Source organism: Poromitra crassiceps (assembly GCF_964638095.1).
Source record: "Poromitra crassiceps genome assembly, chromosome: 1".
Taxonomy (NCBI): Eukaryota; Metazoa; Chordata; class Actinopteri; order Beryciformes; family Melamphaidae; genus Poromitra; species Poromitra crassiceps.
This window is the reverse complement of record NC_139623.1, coordinates 33,748,941-33,768,693: the sequence shown is the minus strand read 5'-3', so window position 1 is coordinate 33,768,693 and position 19,753 is coordinate 33,748,941. Positions and strand designations below refer to the sequence as shown.

General features: G+C 43.0%; 1 protein-coding gene across 1 annotated transcript; it reads right to left on the bottom strand.

Moving 5' to 3' along the window:
• Nucleotides 1-4,420: 4,420 nt before the first annotated feature.
• gusb (glucuronidase, beta) lies at nt 4,421-19,261 on the bottom strand. Its single transcript, XM_083638892.1, has 12 exons — nt 18,772-19,261; nt 16,883-17,068; nt 15,467-15,648; nt 15,174-15,316; nt 14,847-15,034; nt 12,926-13,078; nt 12,511-12,689; nt 9,332-9,478; nt 8,092-8,176; nt 6,929-7,105; nt 6,011-6,146; nt 4,421-5,205 (listed from the first exon to the last, which is right to left on the bottom strand). Exons 1-12 carry the CDS (start codon nt 18,988-18,990, stop codon nt 5,054-5,056), a joined length of 1,947 nt encoding a protein of 648 aa, XP_083495018.1. The 5' UTR covers nt 18,991-19,261; the 3' UTR covers nt 4,421-5,053.
• Between the last annotated feature and the right edge of the window lie 492 nt (nt 19,262-19,753).

Below are 19,753 nucleotides of genomic sequence, written 5' to 3'. Positions count from 1 at the left end.
ACCAACAAAACAGGAAAAAATAGAAATAGATCCGGAACAAAAAACGATTGAGGTCAGGTCACCGTGTCGGTGAATAACTCTGAAGACGTGCTTGCGGTTAGTGTGGGAGGTCTTACTGTACTTCCTGTAATCCTGGCCAGGCATGCAGTTAGTGTGGGAGGTCTTACTGTACTTCCTGTAATCCTGGCCAGGCATGCAGTTAGTGTGGGAGGTCTTACTGTACTTCTGTAATCCTGGCCAGACATGCAGTTAGTGTGGGAGGTCTTACTGTACTTCTGTAATCCTGGCCAGGCATGCAGTTAGTGTGGGAGGTCTTACTGTACTTCCTGTAATCCTGGCCAGGCATGCAGTTAGTGTGGGAGGTCTTACTGTACTTCTGTAATTCTGGCCAGGCATGCAGTTAGTGTGGGAGGTCTTACTGTACTTCCTGTAATCCTGGCCAGGCATGCAGTTAGTGTGGGAGGTCTTACTGTACTTCCTGCAATCCTGGCCAGGCATGCAGTTAGTGTGGGAGGTCTTACTGTACTTCCTGCAATCCTGCAGTTGTGGGATTTCTTTGTCGAAAGTGGTCACTGTCTCATCTGCTCTCAGAAGCCGTCAACACAAGAAGGTCTTTCAAACAGAACAATAGGTTCAGAACACCAAGTCTGCATAACAGCACCCTCACTGTCTTTTTGTTGTTGTGTGAAAAGCATTCCTGACCACCACACAAGTGGGATCCATGAAGACTTACTGTATGTGCCTAAAGGAGGTCGAGGTGAATTACCGGGTTTTGTTTTTGGGGAGGGTTGTAATGTCATGTTAACACCATTGTTTTATTGTTACAGATCCCAGGTTGTATTTTTATGCCAGTAAAGTGTTTCTCCCTCCCCTATACTCCACTGAGGTAGCACAGGTGGCTACACTGATTGTCTGCTCAGTGCTCAAGGCTAAAGTGGCCCAGTCGGTGGCAGAAGTGTCTTGCAGATGCTAAATGTTCCCTGTCAATTGCAAGGTAAAGGTGATCTCGCCAAGCTGAGTTACAGTTAATTTGTAGGATGTGAACAAAAATTTGAAAATGTAATGTTTTGTTGACCTGAACAACAGAAGTGTACACAGTGTAAGATTCTTTCAGCAAGAAACCAAGATAAACTCCTAAGGCTGGCTTTACATGCAACTTTAGTTGGAAACTGAGGTGAAACTAAGTTGCAAATGATTTGCATGGTCTAAAGCCCTCTGCAACGCACTTGAAACTTGTCTGAAACTCAGCTGCAACAGTTGCAAAACTCAACTTTGTGAAATTAGATTCATGCAACAGCCAATCAAAAATGCTGGTAAGTAGGCTATTAATGCACTGATGGCTCTCTTCGTGTTCTCTGGGACAGCCTTAATGAAGGAAAGTAGCCAGTCAGTGGCAGAAGAAAACCTGATACAACATGTCCGAATTGATATGTCCAGCTAGTAAACGATACAAAATAAGATACAAAGATGCAAGTTACAATGAATGAATGACACTCCCCACTTGATACAGTAATCTACTGTAGCAAGAGGGAGAAAAGGAAAAACAATATGACAGATGAAACATTACCAATCTAGCTAGCTTGTTTTAGTGAAACAATCTACTGTGTTGTATGAGACTTGATTATTTTTGAATTGCTAAATGTCAAGTTGCTTGACAATTATGTTTCATGCAATTTGCAACGTTCAACTAATTGGCTGAAAGTTTCACCGTGTAAAGCCAGCCTAAGCCATATCTGGGTTGCTGAGGGTCTTCTAATATGTACAGTACTTGCAGATACTGAAGCTTTTCATTAAGTGGATGATCTATCTATTTATTGAAAACTTTTTTTTTTTTTAAGAATGGGAACTGGCATAATCGTGAGCTAACTCAGTGATACAGATTTGTAGACTGACAGCAGTATGGGAAAGGAGACCAGATTGCAGTACCGTTGCTAGAAACTCAGTATTGTCCAACATGTGGAACAGTTCCAGTCTGCTGGATTTCCCACTCCCATCACCAAGGTACCTAGTTAGACCATTGTATTTTATTTGGCACCCAAACTCAATAGATTTTATACATGTATCTAGGGCTGCAACTATCCATCATTTTAGTAATCGAGTATTCGACTGATTATTCCAACCTTTGAGTAATGGGATAAGATGCCGTTCAGGCTGAAACATTAGCAGAAGCAGGTAGACTTCGGAGGTGGAAATACAACAGAGTAAACATTTTAATAAAACTGATAACCGATAACATAGCAGCCAGACTGTGCTGGGATCTGGTAGCTACCTCAAAGGCCAAGATGACATCGAATGTCTTCTTTTATCCTAACAGTCCAACAACAGTCCACAACCCAAAGATAATCAGTTTACTGTCATAGAAGACTAAAGCCAGAAAATATTCACATTTACATTTTAATTTGTGTATTTTTTTTTCTTACTAATTAGTCTATCGCTTATAAAAAATAGTTGATTAAGTTTCTGTCAATCGAATAATCGATTAATTGTTGCAGCTCTACATGTTTGCAGTTTCCTACTTTTCAGATGCATGGTACAATATGTCCTGGCTTCAAGCATATGTTGGCCATCGGGACAATCTTACTGTTACAGATCTATAACAGGCGTACTACTAATAATAGTAGTAATCTGTGTGGTTCAGGTTTTATACCAGTTGGTCAATGGTTTCAATTCCACCACGGCTAGCCTCCATGTCCCTTCATGCATCTGTAATGGAATGCGATTACTGTTTTTTGTTTGTTTTCTTCTGGGGGGACAAAGTCTTGTTGATGATGGCCACTGTTCAATGAATCTTAGTGACGTGCTCCCTGTGATAATTTTTCAAGTCATCAGCTGTGTTTGAAAATGATTAATGCGGTACATGTATTTTCCAGGATATTGTCAAACAGTTGTCAGATATTGGATGTTGTCAATTTCTGCCATTTTTATCAAATTTTATGGTCTTCTGGTCTTTCATAGAATGAAGTAAATGATTACATTGTCAGTTCTCAGCATGTCATTGTTCACTAAGATCTTGCTCTTAACAGCATGGCCTTGTTGGGCTTGCATCAGATTATTTTAAGTCAATGTCCTCATCCATATGTGGGAAAGCCTGTGCACTCATGTGTCACATCTAAAACAAGTCTCTGGGGTTCATTTACAAACGTCACATTTCCATTTGTATAAATCTGACTTACTTTAACTTGCTCATTTTTGGCAACGATTTTGGGTCCTTTGAGCATCAGCCATAGAAATGACAAGCTTAGGTAGTTCCATGGTAAAGTGTGTTTGCTGTAATTTGTAAGCCTATCACTACTAGTGCCCAGTTACTTTAAAGAGTCGGATGAGGAATTCGGAATGTTGAGTCACTCAAGTTAAAACCCCAAGAAAGTGTTCACTGGCTGGATAAGTGATTGCAGCGATGTCCCCCCCCCCCCCCCCCCCCCTTCATGTTAAAGAGAAGGTTAAATTAAAATCGGTACTGCTATGACTCAACTTGTCTTAGTATGACTGCATTTTATCAATCTTGAATTAGGCCCTGAGGTATATAACTGCCATGTTTGTTGCATCACCAATGCCATCAAAAGTGCCTTCTGTTTGATTACTGGGCCTTGAGCCAAAGAAGAGCAACAGTAAAAGCCTTGTAAAATGAAGAATGATAACAGTAACAGGCACTCCTGCTTGCCTTCCTTAAAATGTAATCTGATAATTGGTAATTCCCAAAGATTAATCCATCAGTGCAAAAATCCATTTAGAATTAGCAGGCAAACTGCCCTGTCCAATCAATGGCTGTTTCTTTTTTCTTCTTCCTCAACTCCACCTTATTGTCATCTTTACTTTTTATAGCTAGGATATGTTTGTTAGCGAGGAGTACACTATCTGTTCAAAACTACAAGATTGTAATGTTCTTGATTATGCCCTTTAGCTGTATAGACTGTTAACATTCTGGGTTATTTTAGTTCAATTTGGGGGGGGAGGGGGTTGGAGTGCTTGGATTCCATGTGTCAGCATAAAATGTTTTCAATTTCTTTGTGGAAGGAAACTACTTAGGTTTGCTTCTGTATTTGCCAAATATGTTTTAAAATGCTGTATTTTCTTACATGGAAAAGTGTTACATGAATGGTAGGAGGGTGCAGAAAAACAATCTGACTAAATCCAGCTTACCTTAGGGGAAAAGGTTGACACGAGAGAACATTTTGAATTGTGTCATTGTCATGTGGAAATGATCTACCATTAAAACATTCCCTCTGAAACGACTATCATTTTAAGTTATTTGAGAGAACCAGTTACATTTATAAGTATTATTACTATTAATTAAAATATTACTTTTTTTTACTATATTTGTGTGTGATGTTGACTGATCACGGTCTGCTTCTAGTGTGTGTTAAGTGTCTAAGGCACAAGAATAGCATCAAAACAGAATTTCAGGGCTCTTCCTCTTTAAGTGGAAATATTTTAATTGGTCCCTTTTTTGGAGGGTTTCAGGCAGCTGACTGAGACACAGACTTGTTACAATGTAATGGTGTTACAATGTTAACAAGTGTGTAACAGTTACATAAACATCACATCCAAGTCGGTGAGGTGTTGGAAACATTCTTCAAATGTTTCAAGCAAGCTGTATGTTTCATGGTACGTGCAGAGAATCTCCACAAATCCCAGTGCATTTATATACTGAAAAAGTTTCAATTGCCTTTTCACAAGCAATACAATTGGTTTGTGATGGCAAGTTGGGGATTTGAGTACAGTCAATGTATACAGCTTCTTGTACTGCAACATATGGAAACCAAAAGATCACAGTCAGTATTTTTCCAGCTGCAGCACAAAGGTCAATCATATGATGAAGTCTCAGCAGTCACAGATAGTGATATCACATCACCTTCACAGATACGACAAGTAAGTTAACCCTTGAGTAATACATGGCTTAAGCCCAGCATTGTGATTCCCATTAACACTATATAACGTACTTTGATTACAAATTAAAACAAAATTAAGTTCGATTAGTTCTGTGGTTGTCATCACAAAACATCAAAACACTATTTGACAGCTTTATTAGAGAAAATCCATCCCGGGCTGGGTGTTAGAGCGGGCAGGGATACTTGGTCCAGGGAGGCAGTCTGCCTGTTTCGTTTGCCAGTCTCCAGTACCTCTCTTTCAGGATGAAGGCTCCTGCTTTAGGTTGCCTCTGCCTGCTGAAAATGCCCTTCTTGTTCCCTACAACACGGGTCACCCCTGCAGACCGAACACAAAGGATCAAGGTGTAAAGACATTTCAATTTCCTGAGCAATAAGTCTGCTTCCTGAATGCTCACAGGCCACAAAACTAATCATTGAGGTGTAAGTAGTTAGCAATGGGCTAATAATAGTTCAGTTACCATGGTGTTCTGATATGGCTGTCCGGAGGGCAAATGTAGAGGGCTGGCTTTCACGCAACCTCTGAATGTCAGGCAACTTTAACCCAAGCTTGGCTTAAAAAATGCAAGAGTGATGCCAACACCCAGTACAGACTGAATCTCCCTCTGCACAGACGCACCCTTTGTACAGCAATACCAGAACCCTTTGCATAATTCTATCATGGAGGGTAATAAATGACAAAAAAGCAATAAATAACTTTGCCTGGGAGCCTGATGAATCTGAGCTCATGTTTTGTTCTGGCAAATGCGTCTGGCCCCCCTTCCGTACATACACATTTCCACCCGACTTGAAAACGGTCGGGCCAATCATAACCGTTTATCCAATATGGGGCGGGTTTGATACAATGACTGACAGGAGTGCCGTTGAGGCATTTCTGTAAGTCACATGTTTCATTGCTCTGATTGGTTGTAGGTCTATTCAATTGTGTCTAGAGGCATTTTGGTATGCGCCCATTGATAATGCCCCCTGGAAAACAAAATTTAACAGAGTTTCCAGACTCATTCGCATACATTTGCGAATTGGTCTAGCGATGTCCGGCTACTGATATAGTAAAAACTAAGGCAAATAAGGGCATGCATCTACACCCGTTCTGGTTCCTCCAGGTTGTCTGGATCCCCCGCTACCTTGTGCGGTCATGAAGTCTGCAAAGTTCCAGATGAGTTCGCCAATGACGTACTCCTTCCTCTTCTTGTCGAACACGCTGTGGTAACCCTCCAGGACAATCTTCTGGTACTCCTCAGTAAACATCATGGGTGGATCCTGCAAGGTGGAGAACGAAGCTTGATGATAATTGTGTCTGGCATTAACAAGTGTCTGGCATGATGTGTTGTAATCCAGGTCGCCATTGTAAGTAAGAATTTGTTCTTAATGACTTGCCTGGTTAAATAGTCTGGATGGTAAAACCTCGCTCCGTGACTTCCGGAACGTAGGAACCAAAGTGCTGTACTGTAATGTTATGGATTCGGCAAGTTTCTTCAAGTACTTCTTTGAATACTTTGTTGGTATGTCCATGTTTCTTATTTTTTCTCTAACTCTGCCTACTGCTGCATTTCTATGGGGGAACGAAAACACTGCGGACCAGAACACAGCGAGGGACATCCTGCCTGTAGTAATAGGTTGAGGCGATGTCTCGTCATAGACGCTGGGTTAGCTGGCTCAGCCTGGCTGGGGGCGTGGTCAGGGTGGGGTAAATCCCCCGTTCTATCCATTCAGCAAAGTTAGAATTTAGCTGCTAGCCCAGCCCAGGCAGACACGATCAGGGATTCAACCACCGCAGTGAACGCACATCTGAGCAGACGTCTTGTGTTCTGCTCTAGAACCAGGCTCTTCTCCTCGGGAAGAGCCTGGTGACGCGAGGTTACTGGTTAAATAACATTTAAATTAAATAAAAAATCAGACTAGATTTTAACCAGATTCTCAAAGGCAGATGTGAGGCGATTGAGCACAAGTTGATGTCGTCATGGCCTTAGAATCCTACCAAAAACATACTATGCATGCTCTTGCCATAAGTATACAAACACTGTACAGTCAGGTTTCCTCACACTGTGAAGCCCTGGGACCGTGTCGGCTCCATATTCACTCTGGATGATGGGTTTCTGGTACTTTCCATACCAGTTCTCAAACTGGGTGTTAAGCTGGATGGGGATGAACTCTGGGTGGCCTGGGTCATGGTACCAGGAGAAGTAACTGTTCACACAGATTACATCTACATAGGGAGCCTGCAGACAGGAAAAGATAACGGATATGAGATGTGACTGGTCGAGACGCTCTCCTCAACACGTTCATGGCATTCCTACTTTCTACACAGCCTAATCAGTGTTCTCTGAACATAAACAACCCCCTCCCTAGCTAGAAATCAAGGCACAAAGATTATAATCTCTAATGTCACTCTGATAAAAAGCCAAGAGATACTCCATTGACAATTAATTGGAGACTAACTTTGTGGGTTCATGGAATGTTTATCTGTATGGTGCTGGTGTGACCGCAGCTTTAGCGTGAAAGTGTTGCCCTCAATGAGTCTGGCAGTAGCCAGCCGTATATGATATGTACCTGGGTCTGACCACGTGAGACTACACTGGTATGTCATGTGAACTGGTATGACATAAGAAAATATGGAGCTGCACGAAAACTTTTCTCTCATGTTTAACTATCAGTACCTTCAAGCTGCTAACATCAGCCAGAGAGATTGCCTCACAGAATAGGTATGTTCACTCCACAACACAGCCCGACATAGCAACAAGTAGTTTAGAATTTGAATGGCTGAACCTCTGGAGCTCTCAACGACAAACCTTGATATTTTGACTTTTATAGTTCTTTATTTTTCTTCACCATGAACTTTAATTGACTCTCTAAAGGCTAGCATTTAAATACAATATGAGAAGATTCAATCAAGTGTCTTGATCTAACGTGCCTATTGCAGCACTGGGACAGGGATATATTCAAAGCCCCCCCCCCCCCCAATAAATAAATGCTATTGTAGCCACTGCATATCGGCTTTTATCAATCAGAGCAATGTTCTGCAGGTCAGGGGAGCCAAATTGGTGATAGTGATTATATTTTCTTCCCTTCACTATGGAAATTTGTTCACTTTAATTGGCACGTGTCCTTTGAAGAACTAATTTATTAAGACAATATTGTGCCAAGTAGTCATGTGCTTGGCAGGTGTCTCCATGCAGGCATATTGATAAGTGATGTAAAAACTCACCCCTTTGTCCCTGGCATAGTGACTATTGGTGACATATGTGACAGGCCGGGTTGGGTCCAGAGCTTTGGTACGAGTTATCAAGGACCTGGAGGAAAAACAGAGAGCACCCTTGGGTGACTTTGAAAGTGTGGGGTTTAATCCCATACCAGATGACACAATGCCATAGAAAACTGACAAAATATGAACATCTGTCGTGTGTGATTTGAAAAATGGCTTTAGTCTGTCACAACTTCAGAATGACAAAGGACTTGTCTGTGCACTGGGAGTTATCGGTATTCTCCATCCATGTACAGTACACCCAACACACCATATAACTTTGTTGTTCTCTCCTGAAGTCTTGAGTGCTTACTGAGCTCCACCTGTTAGTGTTCAGGGCAGGTTCACTACCACTCGGACTGCATTCCACACAACATAGTAAAGGGATAGGCTCTGACTAGCGCATACCGTGCGCATGCACACGCTAGGGCTGTCACTTTTTCCCAAAATAAAGTTCGAACGAACTTTAATTGCCCGCAAATCGTTCGAATTCGAATTGGTTAATTAAAAAAAAAAAAAATTGCCACCGGGCATCGGCCCGACGTGTTAGCTTGGACGCTCACAGTCACAACACTGCCTCACAAACTTGGCTGCATCCAACTCGAGACAACTTTTCAGACCCTGGAGACAGTCTTTCTCAGAAGAGACTAACGCGACAAATCTGGAGACTTTTTCTGACATGGGATTAACATTACCAGCAAGCAGTAGTTGGTTAATTTTGGTTAATAAAAAATATATATATATATATATAAAGAAATCGAACAGGTCAATTATACATTCGAACATGCCCTCCTCCCCCACATTCGAAGTTGAATTCGAATTTCGAATAAAAAGTGACAGCCCTAGCACACGCGCAGTCGCGCGCACACACACACACACACACGCGCGCGCACACACACACACACACACACACACACAAAATTGCAGGTGTCCAGTGCCTTTATGAACAGTTCACCCAAAAATGAGAATTCTGTCATCATCTACTCACCTTTATGCCAGTTGAAACACAGGTGAAGTTTGTTGAAGTGAAGTGAGGCAAAGTTTCTGTTATCTGGACAAACTTTGCCCGTTTCAACTGGCATGAGGCTGAGTAGATGATGACAGAATTCTCATTTTTGGGTGAACTGTTCTTTTAATAGTTCAAGATAAATGGGAAGTGCCATGATGGTAGAGGTTAAAAAAATACTGTATCACCACGACTCACTTGAAATAGAGATCAGCAGGGGGCATCTCCGAGGCCGGTTCATTGGCTACTGACCACATGACCACAGAGGGGTGGTTCTTGTCCCGGCGGACCAGCTCGTCCATGACATCGAGATGGTGAGCCAGGGAGGCATTGCTAAAACTACGACTAGATGATCACACAAGACAGAGAAGACTTCAATCAGCACCACCTGGGCTGAAGACAAATCAGATCAGGGTTTTTACATCACGTTAAACACAAGGCTCACAGGCTCATTTCAAATTGACCCTGTCTCAACCGGCCTACAACACAAGTCAAAACTCTACTGGCATCTGCAAGCACAGAGAGCACTGACTCACCTCTGCAAGCACAGAGAGCACTGACTCACCTCTGCAAGCACACAGAGCACTGACTCACCTCTGCAAGCACACAGAGCACTGACTCACCTCTGCAAGCACAGAGAGCACTGACTCACCTCTGCAAGCACAGAGAGCACTGACTCACTGCAAGCACAGAGAGCACTGACTCACCTCTGCAAGCACACAGAGCACTGACTCACCTCTGCAAGCACAGAGAGCACTGACTCACCTCTGCAAGCACACAGAGCACTGACTCACCTCTGCAAGCACAGAGAGCACTGACTCACCTCTGCAAGCACAGAGAGCACTGACTCACCTCTGCAAGCACAGAGAGCACTGACTCACCTCTGCAAGCACACAGAGCACTGACTCACCTCTGCAAGCACACAGAGCACTGACTCACCTCTGCAAGCACAGAGAGCACTGACTCACCTCTGCAAGCACAGAGAGCACTGACTCACTGCAAGCACAGAGAGCACTGACTCACCTCTGCAAGCACACAGAGCACTGACTCACCTCTGCAAGCACAGAGAGCACTGACTCACCTCTGCAAGCACACAGAGCACTGACTCACCTCTGCAAGCACAGAGAGCACTGACTCACCTCTGCAAGCACAGAGAGCACTGACTCACCTCTGCAAGCACAGAGAGCACTGACTCACCTCTGCAAGCACACAGAGCACTGACTCACCTCTGCAAGCACACAGAGCACTGACTCGCCTCTGCAAGCACAGAGAGCACTGACTCACCTCTGCAAGCACAGAGAGCACTGACTCACCTCTGCAAGCACAGAGAGCACTGACTCACCTCTGCAAGCACAGAGAGCACTGACTCACCTCTGCAAGCACACAGAGCACTGACTCACCTCTGCAAGCACACAGAGCACTGACTCACCTCTGCAAGCACAGAGAGCACTGACTCACCTCTGCAAGCACAGAGAGCACTGACTCACCTCTGCAAGCACAGAGAGCACTGACTCGCCTCTGTAAGCACAGAGAGCACTGACTCACCTCTGTAAGCACAGAGAGCACTGACTCACCTCTGCAAGCACACAGAGCACTGACTCACCTCTGTAAGCACACAGAGCACTGACTCACCTCTGTAAGCACACAGAGCACTGACTCACCTCTGCAAGCACACAGAGCACTGACTCACCTCTGCAAGGATTCTTCTGCTTTTGGATAAAAAGTTAGTTTCACAAAGGTCACTGAGGAAGAAGATAATCATCAATGGAGTTCCCTTCCCACTCTTGTGAGTGATATTTCCTGATGTTGAGACTTGACCGTTCCAGTGTTCTTTATCACATCCATGTATGCCTATTAACAGCAGCAAAAAGATAATGACTGAATGATGAAATGTTTTAAAAGTGATATATAAATAAAGCATTTTTTTTAAATAAATGTTCTCAAAGCACGAGAGCCTGCAATTTATGTGAGGATTTTTCAATATGCCCTCCTTGTAGCTGAGTTAGACAACCAGTCTAGATGGCCTTTAATTTACTGTTGATTATTGACAAAAAGCCAATGTTTATGGGCGACATAAATGAGCCACAAAACAAAATGTAACAGTCTGTATTCACTGTTCAAACCGAGGGGGCAAGCTTTCTTCGTCATATTGAGGCCAATGCGGAAGTACTAAAAACTGCAGTTCCTCAAATGGACACTTGAGGTTGGCTGCAAAAGCAAGTCAGTCCCAATTCATCCCCATGTTAAAATGCCTGAGTTTACAGCATAAATAAACATGTTTGCAGCCTGGTTCAAAAACAGTTTTGGCCTCTACAGCTAATTTCACCTTTCGTGACAACTACAGGGGATGAGTTTTTATATAACCCACCCGTTTAGAGTAAAAGAGACAATTAAAAAGAGTATGTTATGGGCGTGACTGACAGGTCGCCTGCCCAGTGACCGTGCAGCAGCTCACCGATCATGGACCAATAGCAGGCGGAGCTGCAGCTCTGTGGGAAACCCCTGGTCTCGCACCGTATCACGCGAGCTAAATCAAGATGGCAGCGGCCAAAACGCCAGGGTTCGAGTTATGGGGGCTCAGCTCCCATAAAGAGTCTGAGACCCCATGAACATGAACACCTGTGGGGTGGGGGTCTCTAATATAACCTATATATATATATATATATACATACACGTATTTACGAATTTGTGTTCTCTCTCTCAGAAACAAGGAGATACTGTTACTGTGACTTTTCACGCATCCCACAAATTGAGAAGATGTCCCGCATTTTGCGTGTGAGAGGCCGAGAGAGAGAGGGAGCGAGCGTGCAAGAGAGCACGCCTCGCCGACAAAGACAGAGCACAAAGCTCTCCAATGTTAAATGGCCCAATTGAAGACGGTTTAGCCCTCAAATCTTCCTCAACAGCATCCAGTCTTTGATATTTAGTCTTCACTAACACTGCTGCTATAGCCTAAGTCTTAAGACATGTATAAATTCCATGTTTTTATTTTGTGAAATTGTTTCACTACGATGAAACGGCTGGTTAAGAGTAAGAATTAATAATGACATCACAGTCTAATCCTAGTGTTAATTTAAAATGAGATATTCCTCTAAATCGGGCTTCAAACGGCCCAAATTGGAGAAAAACGGTCACCATCGATTTTAGGGGCCCCCACAAAGCTCAGATCATAACTCGAACCCTGCAAAACGCAAACTGGAGTCTTCAAAACGGGAGATCACAAACCAATAGATGATGTCACATTCACTCTGTACATTTCTTTTATACAGTCTATGGGTCAAACACTGGCTGACATTTAGATGACCATGATGACGACCACTTTGAACCGTCAAACAAACAGAAAGGTGAGAGAGATGTGAGTCAGCAGGGACACCTACATGTCTTTGATGCCCACCCCCGGACACTCGTCTATCACCACGATGCCGTGGCGGTCACACATCTGCAGGATCTCCTCAGCGTAGGGGTAGTGGCTGGTGCGGAATGAGTTGGCCCCCAACCACTTCAATAAGTTAAAGTCCTTGATGATCAGGGGCCAGTCAAAGCCTTTACCTCGAATCTAGGACACCCATTGGACAAAAGAAAGGAAGATAGTGTTACTGTACTGGATTCACTTATTTTCCAGATGGTTTCATGTAAATTTCATCATGTTTGGAATACCATAAATATCCATATGCAATGTCCTGTCCACATTGGTGGGGACAGTGTAAAAGTTAGCTCAGATGGGTTACTTAGAGAGCAAAAAGAACCCTGCAACTCTTGGTAAGAGTTCTGGCTCCCTCTAGTGGTACTCACATCAGAGTCCTCATGCTTATTGACTCCATGGAAATAGAAGGGCTTGTTGTTTATGAGAAACTGGGTGCTGGTAACCTTGACTGTGCGGATGCCAACTGGTAGTGTATATACATCCTCATACGCTGCTCCCCCATCGCCTGTCATCATGTGAACCTGAGGGTTTAAGTAAAGAACACTTATTTAAGACCGTCATGTGAACCTGACGGTTTAAGTATTATTACTTACTAGCAATGTACCTGGTGTTGCCAGGTCAAATAGGCATAAAGCAAGTTTGCTGAAGCGCGGCTATTCCCTCAGTGCAATACGACCGCGCCTTTTGCTTGGCCGGAAATTATGGTGGTGTGCAGACGGTTTCCAGGAGTACCTGCCTATGACCTTCAGCGTATCATAACCCAGCCCAATCCAAAACTGGGGTGTGGGTGTGAGATGTTTTCCAGGTGGTTTCCAGGATTTTCCAGGACTTTCCAGGTGGTTCCAGGATGTGGTGATGTTCCCATGACCTTCCCCAGATCATTACCCCCCGCCATGCAAAATTTCAGCCCAATCCAAACTGGGGTGTGGGCGTGAGGTTATTACTTATTTAAGAACTGCATCTCTCATCTTTTGGTTGAGCAGCCAAGATGGAAAGATAGTAGACATCCTGTGTAAGTTGGTACCCGTTGATCAGTCACAACTTCTGCTTATAGCTTAGCTTCCTGTGTAAGTTGGTACCCGTTGATCAGTCACAACTTCTGTTTCTATCTTACTTAAAGAATCACTTTGCAGATATTTTCAACCAGCTTTGTATCATTACATTGTCGATACTCGGTAGTATATGGAAATGAACAATGTTTACCTTCCCTGCATGTTGCCTGGACTGAGACCTCCCCTTTAATTTGCTGGCAGAAACTCCACCAGGTGACGACGCATTTTGTGTCATCCGACAGGTGATGTGAAACGTGTCGGGGGATGGTGTTTATTTTGAGAAACATTGTATCTGTTGTGATAGTGTGGGTTTAAGCCATGCTTATTCACTAGTTTTTGGACCAGAGCTTTTTATGATTATTGTAACCAAAACGGCTTAATTTTGCTGAGGATTTGTAAAAATACCAATGGAAATTGCATTGAAGGTGTATGCGCTCCACTGGAGAGTTGTTCAGGTATAAGAAGTAGTATAAGAACACGGTTTGGCCAATTCATGAAGAACATTTGAACAAAATTTGCAAAATTGCAAATTACTGCAAACATTGTGGAGAATAGATAAATTCGCATTACATTTTCCAAATCACAAATTCCTTCTGGGACAGTTTATTACTAGGCTTCTATTATTATTACTATACTCTCTCTGCGGTATATAAGGTTAGAGTAGGTGCCTCAGATATTTCACTTACTAAATGGTACTTGAGAATGATTGTTGGAGAAGGCACATATCCTTGATACTTTACTGTACATAGGCTAAGTAACTTCTATTTTATTCTATTTTATTGTTTATGATACATTATTATGCCTCTTACAATGTGTGATGTTTATATTTTTTTCATGCCTTGAGTGTGAGCAACATTACTCAATTTCCCCTCGGGGATCAATAAAGTTATTATAGATTCTGATTCTGAACCCCTGAAGCACTCACTGAACATCTGGTTCTGGGTGTGTTTTTCAGATAAAGAAAATAATACTGTTTGTTTTTGTTTTTTTGCCTGAGTGAGCTTGAACAGCAGGTAAAGGATGTGGTGTCGCTGGTGGTGAATGCACTGCTGATTGGATGAAATTATGTTTCCTCAAATCAAAAACAGCTGATATCTGCTAAAGCCACTTGCCTTTACCTTGTTATTCTCACATATCTGCTGGTCTTACTCATGCGCTGTGACTTCAACTTCATGAAAAATAACATGAGGCCCCTTGTACATGTATATAAACAGGACTGTGCGCCATACTGTCTTACCTCCATAGAGTAAAGATAGCCTGGATTCTCATGCATCAAGTATGGCCACCACAGGTTGACATCCATCACTTTCAGCACTCCAGATGGCCCGCTGGAGGAGGCCACACAGCGGCCATCTTTATCCATCAGACTGACCTTCAGATTGGCAGTGGGAGTCCCATTGACTGAGACTTGGTAGGTGACTAGACCTAAAACACAGAAGAAACATATAAACAGGCGTGCATCATAATACAGTGCTCATAATACAACTGTGATATAGTCCCTGTGCAAGGGTGTTTAGTCGCCAAAGATTAGTAAATTACTGAATTCAACCATATTTTCATTTACCAATGTTGTCAGAGAAGTCAGTCACTACAGTGATGTCATCCACATATGCCTTAGGAGTGGTGTAGAGCAGGACAGAACGATGTATCCCAGCATAGTTGAAGAAGTCAAATGCGGTATTTTGCACAAAATAACCAACAGGATACCTGTTGAACAATTACACAACTTACTTTTCCTCCCTCACCTTATAAACAACCACTGATTGGTGACTGCATGCATTTGAATGTTGCCCAAATAAGGGGACTATACCAAGAGGTCCAGTCAGTTTTAAAGTACTAAATAAAGACTGAGGTTACATGGAGGTGTCATCCATGTGCTGGATGCTTCCGGGAGGCAGCGTCTCCAGAGTCAGTGTGTTGTTGACAGCGATGGTGATCCTACATGGCACAGCTGGGTCCTCACGGATTACATTGCCTATCTCCGCCTCAAAAGGAAGATGGCCACCATTGTGCTCCGTCACCTTCACCCCGTTCACCCACTGCAAGGGTAAAGACAAGTTATTGTGGAAGGGCGTCCAGGTAGTGCAGCGGTAAAATCCCTGCCCACAAACATGAGGGTTGCAGGTTCGAGCCCCCATGTTACCTCCGGCTTGGTCGGGCGTTCATACAGGCACAATTGGACCGTGTCTGGATTAAGGGTATGTGTCCTGGTCGCTGCACTAGTGCCTCCTCTAATCCGTCGGGGCGCCTGTTCAGGGGGAGGGTAACTGGGGAGAATAGCGTGGTCCTCCCACATGCTATGTCCTGAAGTGAAACTCCTCACTGTCAGGTGAAAAGAAGTGGCTGGCGACTGCACATGTATCGGAGGGGGCGGGGGGTGTATGCGAGTGTGTGTATGCATATATATATATATATATACATATATAGTGGAGATCCAGCCCTGCCAGCTGATGTTAAAGGCTGCAGTACTTTTAAAGGTTTTAAATCCTCAATTAAACAGTGGCTAAGAGAAGGACAGTTCTGTAGCCATTAGAAGTCTTCTCTCGTCTATCGAGAAAAGAATTTCCCCCTTTAGTTTTAGTGCATGGAAATGTTGTGTGTTTCTGATTAATTTGACTAATGTACTGATATACGGATATGTGTAATTTTACTGTTACTCTGTTATGTGTATCTCCATAGTGCTGTGCAATGGTTTGTTGATGTGGTTTGGTTTCTGTTGCTGGGAGTACAGTTCTTTAAGTATGTTTTGTTTGTCTATTGTACCACCGTCTTCTCCTGCCCAGGGACAACAGATGCAAATTAGCTACTAGCTATTTCTGGTGCAATATATTTATTGTGCATTGTCCCTGTCAAATAAACAATAAAGATAAAGATAAAGATAAAGATAAGAAGTGTGATGACTACTTATTTTAAGAGGTGAGTATGAGGGTATGAAAAAATGCAATTGTTTATTTGTATTCTATTGTGTAGGAAATGTAGCGTTTAACATGGTGTATTCAATATGAGCATGGAGAGTTCTAGCTCTTAACATTCTGTGCACCAATCACCCACCTATCTCACAAATGAATGAAACCGACTCTGCTTCCGAATGGTGACTGGAAGAAACCCTAAAATATTTCCATTTCAGAAGCTGGAACGAGATCATTTTACTATTAGTTTTTTTAAACATTTATCTAAACGATTAATCGATCAAAAAAAGGCAATTAATTTTCTGTCGATGGACTAACAGATTAATCAACTAATCGTTGCAGCTCTAATACAAATGATACTCACCACCACTGAATAATAGTGAGCACTTCCCACCCTCAGCACCACTCTGGTTCCCTCATCTGCGACCCAGCGGGCGGGAACCAGCACCTCTCGCTCGTACCACACCCAGCCAATGAAATCCCTCAGCCTGGGGTCCTGGGTGATGTCATTATAGCTGGCAGGAACTGGCATGTCAATCACGGGGCCGGTCTAACACATACAATCCATTAGGTCAGATATTAGCATGTATGAAAACGCAGTATGTATTGTAAATAATGCAGTTGGACTGTGTGGTCCAGCTCTTAATAGCTAATACCAGCAAGCAAAATTACGCCATGATAACGTTGTGATGACGTCTTTCAGTGACGTCCAGGACGTGGCCAAATCACAGCCGGTTTGGGGATGATTTAGACGTCTACGCGGGAACGTCAAACTGACGTCGAAATATGACCATGAGTTACCATGAATGGGCATGTTCAGTTATTCTGCTATGTACACAGTGTATATTCAGCAGCTTTATACATAAAACTATAATTATGTCCAGATTAACAATTTATGCTACATTTTCAAAATTTATAATACTGCCCTGAGTGGGATGGGACAGCTATTCTACCACTACGCTATCTGTTCGCTGAAAAAATCTGCTGTACGTTGGAGTAATATAGCCTACCGTTTCAAAACATGGACCCCTCTTTTTATACCGGTATAACATCCATAGAGTCGGGACAGTTTTAATAAAAACGAAAGCGAATTTAATTCAAACCTTAATCTCGAAGAATCATTGAGGGTTCCCTCAAAATTTACAAGTCTCACCACCAGCCTATAACGTTTGTTTACCCAGTGCTCCTGCAGGCTATACGAGACACGAATATAGCCTATACCGTAGGATTATGGCAGAAACTTGTTTTATATTTAAAACGTTGGCGTCAGTCTTTGTGGATCGGACATCACAGTGTAACCGTCTACAATCTGTGTAATAAGAACCCCGAAACACATTGCAGACAATTGCAGGATTCCCCCGCAATTCATCTCTTCGTAGTCCCACCTCCACGAGTAAACAGTTTGTTAATCAGCGCAGATTGTCCAGCACATGCAAGTGCTGATCACTCGGATTTTGGAGAAATAAATAGCCCAGGCTGAGAAATACATGATTGATTGCAAGTTTTGCAACCATTTAGTTATCCTCATGGATATTTCAGTGGTGACTGGTGAGTGAAATTAGTTGGATAGTGATTATACAGTGATAATCTGGGCCAGATCTGACTCGTCGTGATATGACTTCAGCTGGCCCCAATTGGGCTCTCTCGATTCGTCCGGGTCCGTCCTTGCTTGCTGGGATGAGCTAGAAGGTAATGTCTGTATGTGATGATGATGACAGATAGTGTTCAGGTGAATCATTGAATAATTAGACATGAATATGTAAATACCAGCCTGAAGAATCATGGAACAAAAAGAAAAAAGTGACTGCAGAACTAACAAAATCTAACTAAATGACAACACAAGGTTGACCTGTGCAACAGATGCACAGATACTGTATATAGATTCTTTATTTGTCAGCTGTGGTTGACTTGACTTAACTGTGCTATGTACTCGTTTATATTTCGGCCACAACTTTCCTCCTATTTTGGGACGCCTGCTCAAGCATTATACCAATAAGGGATTGTGCAACAATAATGCAGGTGTGCAAACACATATAAAAAAAAATGCTATTCACTTAGCTACTCTAACTACTAACTAACTTAATCTGAAAGTTGTGCAAGATAAATTAAAAATGTTAACCACTAGAAATGGCAACTATGACAGAAAAATGTGCTATTCTCAATCTAAGCAGCCCTACAACACCTTAACCCCAGATAACTCCAGGAGGTTTTCTGCTTATTCTGTTGTTGTTGTTGTTGTTTGACGTCGCTTACCTCTGCCAGGCGACTCTTGTACCAAGCTTTCTGGAAGCCCAAGTTCCTTGTCGGGGACTGGTCTGCTCTGAAGCTCCACAGCCCGCTGAGCTCCTTCACCTCTCTAGATAGAGACTCCCGGGGAAAGAGCATCCCGGAGGCCGGCGGCACAGGTGCCACCTCCCGCAGGGCACACAGCAGCAACACGGGGAGCACCGCTAGCTGTCCACCACACATCATAAACACACTTTTAATGTGTTTATGTGTGCACAAAGAGCGCCGTTGGCGATTCAGTCACAAGAGGGAAATTCGCAAATCACGTGATCACAAACTTCCTCCTTGTGCTGCGTTTGTGTGATGTCGGAATATGGTCGGAAATATTTCAAAATACCCCATCATTTCTCGTCTAGCCTCAAAGTATTGAAGACCCAAACAGAAAACATAATCCACGTGCAGCGTTTTTTGAATACACGATGTTACCTCTCCGTTGTCAAGTTCTCCACGAAATAGATGCGGATGCTGCCTTCATGAGCTCCTCAAAAAGTCCTTGCGGCTCTGTTGTCACTTCCACGCCGTCTGACTGATATATGACTGTCTGGCGCCATCCAGTGTCGAGATCAAGAACTCAAACTGTGGTTTAGTGCTACTACCTTCTAGTGTTGACCATCTATTAGCCTACTTGAATGCATATAAAGCCCCCCTCCAGTGCATTCAAATTGAAGTGACAAGTCTTTTTTGAGTAAGAGTGGCACAGAGTTACGTTGTGTAGCAGAAGCAAAATTTGGATGACAGAATGATACCCAATGTTACCCATTGCATTGGGTATGTATTTTCAATAGTTTGCACAAAATGTGGGACATCTAAATACAGCTTTCATACTCTCCACCACTTCAACATCACATCTCGGTAGAAAATGTCCACTTTCCCACACAGTCGTATGCAAATGTTTTGAATCGTTCATGTGCGCTTTTTGGCGTAATTACGACATTTCTGTCAGCACAGG